Here is a 9,085-nt window from a genome sequence, read left to right as displayed (position 1 = left end):
ATAGGTATTTTTTTTTCAAACGAACTTTTTGAGTATTAAATGCACTTTTAGGCCTCTCAAATGCACATCCAATTTGGCCCTAAAGCAGTTTGAATCTAAACCCAAGAAGACAAAGAAAAAATCAAATGTAAAAGAGTCGAACAAGGAAGATGAAGAACAAACCCTAGAAGCTTACAAAATTGTGCATTTTTTGCTGCCAAATGCATGGAGGTTGGATTGTATGATACACAAAAAATGACCACCAATTGCTTTGTCAAGCCTTGGAGAAATAGTTACTGTGCCAACCGACAAGACATCCAATAATTTACATATGATTTCTTGATTACATTAAAGCTAATGTCTCCATGAAATCTGAACATGATGTCGAGTGGTTTGGTAAAACTACGGCCGTATATCTCTACAATCCATTAAACTCATCCTGACTCTAAAATTGTCTAAAACATAAATAAAAACATGTCCAAAAATACGAGGCTTCAGAGCCTGCTATCCCATTGAAGTGACAAAGTGAGATACAGTATTATCTCTCTTGTTGCAGCATCAGCTTCTCTCTAAACTTCAAGCCCCATGAAGATTGTGATGTGATGCAAGGAGGATCCCAGCTTCTCTCTAGACATATTTCATCGGCAGTTAATATTGGTCAACTATCATCATTTGGAGAATCTCGGGAACAAAAGGAATTTTTGAATACCATCTGGCACTATCAACTAGGCAGGATTTGCTTTGAAGTTTATAAGTAAACACCCAAGATGAAGTGCATGGCCTCCTTGGAAGCTATACACCAAATCGTCTTAGAGCTTTGCTTAAAGTTGGCATTACATTATATGCTTGGTACGATCTTCTAAGCTCAATAATGGAACCCACCTGACAAACATTTAGTTAGGAGCATTGTTGAAAGAGTGAATATGAAGATCAAAGGCATAATTAAGAAAATTATTGGGATTTTCCCGGCTGGAATAAACTATATGCACAAATCAATCTAAAGATCTCAAAATTCCAACACAAGTATCAAGAAAGGCCAAAGAGCAATTAAACTGTGATAAACAAAGCAACTACTAGATATGCCAACACCAAGCCTTCAAGTCAAAATTTGTAGCTCCAGCATTTTTAAGAAGAAAAAAAAACCAATCACATCTCAAGCAAGAAAAAGAAAACTTGGCTGTGGGTGAGCAACAAAGATATAGAATTGCGTTTCATAGCCAGATCCAATTGATTTCTCTAGGGCCAGCTTGGAGCTTTAATATATATGGTAATCTAATTATTATTGTAGAGAACTTCAGCATTCTCACAAAATGCATTAGGAAGCACATCATTAAATCAGCAGTAGTCAATTTTCAGGGAGAGAAAAAAATATATATCAAGAGGCAGCACCACTGTTCTAGAACTTCTAGATAGTGAGCACATGCAAATCTCATCTATTGGGCCTAAAGTTGGAAGTACTTACAATGATCAAAACAGATGTAAAACCAATTGCAAATCCAGCATTTATTCGGCGCAAGTAATGATCTAGTATGGTTGATGTAGTTGCCAAAGCACTTAACAACAGGCCCCCTGTGCAATGTCCACCAAAGAACAGCCAAAACCAGCAATTGAACAAACAAAAATTGAGTGAATGACTGGTATTTATATTAGAAGAAAAGTTAAATTGCATATTTTACAACTACTAATAAAAAATAATTGCATATTTTACAACTTTCAGAGAAATATATACCCCAAAAACGTGTCGATGCCTGAATCTTTGTGAGGTAGTCTATGGTAGCCTTCCCAGGTTTTATGTTTGGTATCCGGGCACCCATCTTATTTAAGTAATCAGAAATTTCCTTTGGCAAGTTAGCCTGGACAGAATTACCAGTTATGAGATTATTTAGAAATATGAACTAAAGGATCAGAATTGATAACTAAAGAAAAAGAAACAATAACATCATTTTTGGATGATTGTAACACTTTAAAGCATGGGACAGCTTAACAATACATTTTAGATTTTACTATTTTTTTTTTTAAAAGAAAAAATTGTAGAAAAAAATAATTAATTATGTAGTACACGATATCATTTTTTTTAATCTTTTCCCTCTCTCTCCCTCTCCCTCAACGAAGTGTTCTCGGCCTAGGACTTGCATCTTCATCGATTACAGAGACATGGAGGGCAAGCGAATACTAGTAAATGGCATGCTCTTGTCTGTTTTGGCGTAGGCAATTAAACAGTGATTAGAGATTGTGTTTTTTTTTTTTTTCCCTAGAAAATAATCCATATAAACGAAGTGAATAAGAGAAAAAAAAAATGATTACAAGCATGATTTACAATTGGACTTCTCATATACACCTAGAAGCTTACTCAGTAACGCAGTGAGAATTTTCTGAAGGGAAATACCCAAATTGACTAGGGCCGGTTAAACCATGGATTCTGTTTGGACATTTATAGGCATTCAATTCGTATAGGGTTTGTTCTTCGGCTTCTTTACATTCGATTTGTGGTTGTTTTGGGGCAATGGGTTATGTGCGGGTCGGGAATTGGAGGCTGAGGATGGTGAGTTGTGGAGGAAGAGACGAGAGAGAGGAAGAAAATGGTGGACCAGTGGCGTAAGAAAATAATGAAAAAAACACTGAAAATAATATTTAAATAAAATAGAGAATGGAATAAAAAAATATGTTGGAGTTTGTATTGAAAAAAGAAGAGGTAAAATAGAAAATAATGCTTTTTGATTAAGTAATATACCTCTTGCTGCTGAAGATGCTCTTAGGTGGCATTTTGATGTCAATCTTTCCAACCATAACTTAGTTTTTCCAAAACATCAAATAGTCTAAAGGTCCAAAATATTTTGAACCGTAGAGGCAATATATCAAGAGTGAAATCATCACAGAGAATTTAGCACAAAAGAACATTGGATCCTCTGGTTTTATATTTTTGTAGTAAGTACTTATCAAAAATATTTTGTATTTTTTGTATCAAGTACTTATCAAAAATATTTTGTATCATGCAACTAAGTATAATTTGCGGAGAGGATTAATACCCAAGTGGGGAGGAAAATCATGACAACAATATGTCCTAGAAATATTTTGTCCTGGAGCAAATAAAACTCAAGGATATTAAATGATCATAAAGTTAAGCAGATACTTACAATGTCAAATATATTCAATAGGAAGACAAAGAATGCATATATTGAATAGTAAACCCAAGGCTCTGCACCAAGAGAAGTCTCAGGGTTCAATATCTCCTTCACATGCTCCCAGAAACGTGATCCAAGGAGACTGCCAAACAAATCACCCTATGAGAATAATACAGAAGCAAAAACTTTATAAGACAATACGATTGACAAAGAAGAGAACGTTTTATTTCTGCAGTTTGAATATTGAGCAAATAGTGAAGCAGCTAATATTAAGCACACATACCAAAATCAACCAGAAAAATGAGGCTTCAACTATTCTGAAGGCGTAAATTTATAATGGAATCTCATCCTCAAGATGCAAAATACACATATAAGCATAGAATGAATATCTAAATCAATTGTCACTGAAATAACCTTGCAAGAATGCTGGGAAATGCCAAGAGATAAGTTGTCGTAAGAACGGGCTGCATTCCTGATGGATTAATATTAAAAGGGATATAAGGCTCCACTTCAGTGATTGGGGAGTCATCTCTGTCCAAAACATGGAAAGGCAACAAAAAGTGTCAATGATCCAATTTTATTATCGGATTGTTTTGTGCTCGAGTAATAATAGCTATAGTATATGGTGAGAAGAATTCCTGTTATATTTTTGGCTAATGCATATTATTATTCGTGTTCAAGCAACTATACCTACAACTTATGATGTTGGAAACAAACTCAATATGTCCAGTAGCATTATAGACAAGTCTCTTAAAAATAATTGCATCAGGTAATATCATGGAAAAAAATAATAATAATTTCTCAACCTGAATTTTTTTTTTTTTTGGATGAATTTTGCTTAACCTGAATTTGTTTCAGAAGAAAGGAACCTAAAAAAGATTTAGACATAAATAATTATATTACCTTGCAGCAGAAGCAAGCTTGAAACCATAATACTGCAGCTTAATTTTCCTGCAACCTTCGGTTACCACAACTGCCCACATAGTGACCACAGTAAAAATACCCAACACTGCAAGTACATAGGGCCACCAACTCACAGCACTTCCTGCAATACATTGACACGCTTGAAGTCAACATTGTTACCTTCTATTGAAATTTTCCTATTGAAGGTACAATTTCTTGCAATAGAGTCTCCACCTTTTCTACCCTCTATTCATGTGTGGTTAAAAGGGTTTCAGAACAAATTTTTATGCATGTGAATTATTAATCTTAAGAATTTAATTGTATATAATTTGGTTAAGTCTCTATGCATCATCTCATAAATAAATAAATAAAAAAAGATTTTAAGTAATTAAATTTTGTGCTGCTAGTACTTGTTTAGACCAATTATTCTATAACTCTGGGATTTATCATAACAAGAATTGCTGCTATGATCTTCATTTCAGTCAGTTAGGCTCTGAAATTAGGGCTGTTTCACACTTCGATTGTAGATGCATTATAAACATTTAACTAAAGAAAATGCTACAGAAATTAAGTAATGAACAAGAAGGGGGGGTGGGGGTCACATGGTCACAAGTTCAAGATATTGATAGAATCTAGGCTAATCTCTTGCCATGTACCTGAGAGCTGAGACAGCATATTGTATAATGTTTCTGTGTAGCCCGTCAATATTCCCACGCATATAATTAGAGATGAACCTTGACCTGAAATATGCATTACAGGTCAGAATAGAAGAGAAGAATAGCCATACAAGATCAGACAATTTAATGAATATAAAAATTTCTTGATTATATGTAAAACCTGATCATAGGCAGCCATCTCAACCACCTACTTATTTATTTATTTATTATTCTTTTGGAATGAATAGACTCAACCTCTTTTGGAAAGGAAGGAGAAAAAAAAACACAGGACAACAAATTATTTCTTTCATCTTTAGAAGGCATAGACTCAACCAGAGAGGTGTAATGTACAAAATCACCCAGAACTAGCAATACCAGCATCTCTGGTTGACTATACCAACACTTCTGGTGATGAAAGAAGTAACCTTTCCAGCAATAAAGTGATGCTGACAACCTTGGCAAAAAGGGAAATACAAAAATGAAAGATTCTGTGAATTTGAAGGGATCACTAAGCAAGTGATTCTGCAATGAAATCAATATTGGAGAGGATGAAGCACAGAGCAGATTTGACCCCATCAAAGCAAAGAACTATCATGTATTTCTAAAGTAGCATTAACAATTAATCCTTTGGCAATAGATAACTTCTCTGCTAGCTAGATATTTGGAGGTTAGGAAGAGTTCTAATAATATAGAGCCCTTTCTATGGTAGAAAATTCTCATGCTATTCCCTGAAACTAATGCAAATCAAGCTTCTTTGAACCTATACAAAAGACGTTCTAGCCAAGAACACATTCAAAACAGGCATTAGAATAATTAGATAGCAGGCCAAAAGAAATTTTTTGAACAGATGTTTTTAAAATGAAAATTTTTGTTCTGAACTTCACAAAACCTTTCTTCTAAATTAATCCAGAAGCATAGCCCAAGAATTGCCCAACCACGAGGTCTTAAGAAAGTTCATCCATAGTTAAAAAAAGAAACAGCCAAATTTTTTTACCAGACTTGACACAGTGTCTTGTAATCAAGAAGGATTCTAAATTAATCCAGAAGCATAGCCCAAGAATTGCCCAACCACAAGGTCTTAAGAAAGTTCATCCATAGTTAAAAAAAGGAAAAAAAAGAAACAGCCAAATTTTTTTACCAGACTTGACACAGTGTCTTGTAATCAAAGAAGAATTCAAATCTTTCAATAATTGTCTTCTCAACAAGAAAATTAAGACATCCATGAAAATGACAAGAAGAGTAATAAGAAAGACAATAAAATGCACACCAACATGTAAAGAACACTACCAAATCCAGATTCTGTTATGGTATCACAAATCCATGAGATGGTCATCGCACCACAGACTAATAAAAGAGTTGTTACCATCACATGTTTGACCCTGCAAAATCCATAAAATTGTAAACATAATAAAATCTCTTTCAAAGAATAAATAAATCAATAAATAATTAGAAAATATATGGTCAAATCATCTTTAAAGTATTTATCCTTGAACTTGCAAAATGATATTGATTTATTATTTCAATTCCTAGTGAGATAATTGAAATCCTAGACCATTGTTGAAAATGATTTCTTCACAGTAAATTACCTATGACTAGCTGCATAGATCGAATATTGAAGTGAGTAACAAGAAACTATCACAGCCTCCAATATTGCAAAGCCAAATGACATCCACCATCTGAAATGGGTAGAGAAATTCATAGGGTTTGCAATCTTCAAAATACAGTTATGAAAATGGAATTCACTACAAAATTGTGAAGCAAGGACTCGCTCACTGCTTGAGATGAATAACTAGACACACATATAACTCTTAATCTTCTGATGGCCATCCAAGCCTTCTTTCCGCAGCTTTACTAAGGAAGGAACGACATGACAGAGTACCTGCGCATCAAGTTCATGAACTTCAGCATAAATATGTTGTATCGTAAAAATCTAAAAGAGCCTACAAAAAATAGAATTCAGCATGTTTGAGAAAAGATCTTACAAAGGTAAATTACAGGAGATGAGAAAACAAGCATCTAGGTAATATGTATATATCTCATGGCTAAAGAAATGCAGTGAACCTGCATGATAATTGATGCTATTATCTGAGGACTGATCCCAAGCTGGAAAAGGGACAGCTTAAGCTCCGATGTGAAATCGCCAAGTTCATCTGCCAGAAACAAAATTAATGATCACCCATGCATGAATTGAGAAAACATATAGAAGTTATAATGATGATGGCAATAATATTTTTACATGGTTGTAAAAACAAAGTTTTTCTTTAGTTAACATGGCATGGGAAATCACATGTTAGCATTAAAGAGTACGTAGATATGGACAACATAAGCATGCATATATATATATATATATATATATATATATATATATATATAAATTTGTGTAACTTACCAACAGATCCTGAGGCAAAGCTAAGGTAATCTTGAGGTATCAGCCTTCTGTCAAATCCAGGTAAAGGAATGAAATATCCAACACGGCTAATTACAATTAGTATGGCTGTCACAAATAACCTACGCCTTATCTCGCTCTTGAAAAATGACTCAGCAGCATTATTGAGGACAGAACTCAGTCGTACAAAATCCAAAAACCTATTTTTAAACATTTTGGTTCTGGACTGTACAGTCTTAAAGTTATTGGCATTAATCGAACTGAGAGCATCTGCTCCATCATCAGGCTTCCATTGAATAACTTTATCATTTCGAGACTCTCTGGATGTTGGCTCAACATTCATATAGTCACTACGGAGCTGATCTGAGAAATTAGCAGAGAATTTCCGGTTAACTTTGGAGAAGAAAGGCTTGTTTAGCAGCAGGAAACGCCTTCTGCTGGATTCCAAAGAATTTGCCTTAAGGGCAACATGGGTTTTAGCAAACAATGGATGACAAGATTGGAGACCATGTTCTCCATGTCCACCTGTATGCCGGATATAAGAGTTGCACAATAAGCCAAGATACAAAAGTACATAAATACATATATCTGTATTGGTGTACAAAAAGCATCCAGTAAGGCACATTATTAATCACTGTGAAGCCCATGGATCACAGAGCTAACGACAGAGCATTTTAATAAAATGAAGCATCAAAATCAAAGAGGGAAAGAGAGACATCCAGAAAAGATGTTCAACTTAAGAGATTAGGATAGCACATGATTGCTGACACAGTACTTATCAAAAATGATTGCTGACAAAGTGCTACCAAAAGTAACAACTTCAATTGATGACTCAATATAATCTAAATTCACCTGTTCGATTCTCGCAAATTTTGCATTTGAAAATGAATTTGAAGAGGAATGCTAATTGAAAGAGATGGAAAATTCCATCTGGAGCTAGACTTCATGCAACCCCAATAACTAATGTATTAAAACAAATAGCACTAATGTGAATGTCCCATGTTGGTATTTGCCTGATATCCATCTAAACTTCACAAAGATGAAGCGTCATTCAGCACAGAAATCAACTCCAGCACGCGATGACAATCATAAACAAAGCCCAATGTAGCAACCACGATTTCAAATCATAGTAACAACCTGTTAAGTCATTCGCAGCAACCATCCTACAGGTAACTCACCGATGCAATCTAATTAAACCCAATTTCAGAAAGACAATATCACGAGCTCTTACAAACAAAAACACAAACACACACCATTCCATAATGACCAACCTTACTAAACACTGAAATTGACGGCGCAGTTCAACCAAGTCTCCAAAAGCAAGACAATTGCCACATAGAAATCAATAAATTGCATCTAATAATGACAAACTCTTTATTTCTTATTCAAAAAAAAAAATCGAGTAAAATCAACTGAATGAAACATAAAATGTACTGGAAGTTCCGTTCTTCTTTTCTTATCATTTTTACTTGTCCTGAGCTTTCTCGGGAAACGAGGTGGAAACTGACCTCGGAATTTTGTGGGTTTTTTCGGAAAGAGTCGGGGATGGAAGTGATGCGAGCTGAAAAGAGTTGCCTCCATGGCGGGGCTTCAAGCAAACGCAGAGGCAAAAAGAGAGCAGCGAGGGTCTGTTATGTTATTTTCGGGCTTCAAATCTCCAAATTGCCTAGTAATCTCTTTAAGGGCGGGTTTGGAATCCTGTGCTTTTGTTGCCCGTGTTAGACACTGAATGCCGTTACTCTATTGGACGACTTCGAGCGAGAGGTTGTTGATGGGAAACGTGGCATAGCGTGTTTGGGTGTCGTTTGGTAAGGTGCAGTGTATGATCACATGATGCAAGGAGATTCTTTTCTAAATAAATATCTAGAAAAGCTATACGAAAAAGTGCACGACAATTAAACTAAAATGAGATAGTTGTATTTGGTGATTTTTTTTCTTTGAAAAAAGAGATTTGATGTGATACATAGCTGAGATTTTATTTTATTTTATTTTAAGCTGAGAAGTGTTTTAGGAAATGGGGTCTATATTTTGTTAAAAAA

General features: G+C 34.8%; 1 protein-coding gene across 2 annotated transcripts; it reads right to left on the bottom strand.

Annotated features, from left to right (window-relative positions):
* Positions 1 to 235: 235 nt before the first annotated feature.
* SCY2 (SecY protein transport family protein) lies at positions 236 to 8,696 on the bottom strand. 2 transcript variants are annotated; one of them, XM_059582414.2, is made up of 13 exons: positions 8,555 to 8,696; positions 7,050 to 7,571; positions 6,722 to 6,810; positions 6,460 to 6,539; positions 6,247 to 6,336; positions 5,948 to 6,039; positions 4,661 to 4,744; positions 4,005 to 4,146; positions 3,516 to 3,632; positions 3,114 to 3,243; positions 1,709 to 1,832; positions 1,442 to 1,548; positions 236 to 861 (listed from the first exon to the last, which is right to left on the bottom strand). In XM_059582414.2, exons 1-13 carry the CDS (start codon positions 8,625 to 8,627, stop codon positions 772 to 774), a joined length of 1,740 nt encoding a protein of 579 aa, XP_059438397.2. In that variant the 5' UTR covers positions 8,628 to 8,696; the 3' UTR covers positions 236 to 771. The 2 variants fall into 2 exon arrangements, with proteins under 2 accessions (XP_059438397.2, XP_059438396.2); XM_059582413.2 differs by having other exon boundaries at positions 7,050 to 8,643.
* Positions 8,697 to 9,085: the final 389 nt, after the last annotated feature.

The sequence above is a fragment of the Corylus avellana genome, chromosome 1 (genome assembly GCF_965113065.1).
Source record: "Corylus avellana chromosome 1, dhCorAvel1.hap1.2, whole genome shotgun sequence".
Classification (NCBI taxonomy): domain Eukaryota; kingdom Viridiplantae; phylum Streptophyta; class Magnoliopsida; order Fagales; family Betulaceae; genus Corylus; species Corylus avellana.
This window is presented reverse-complemented; position numbering and strand designations above follow the sequence as displayed.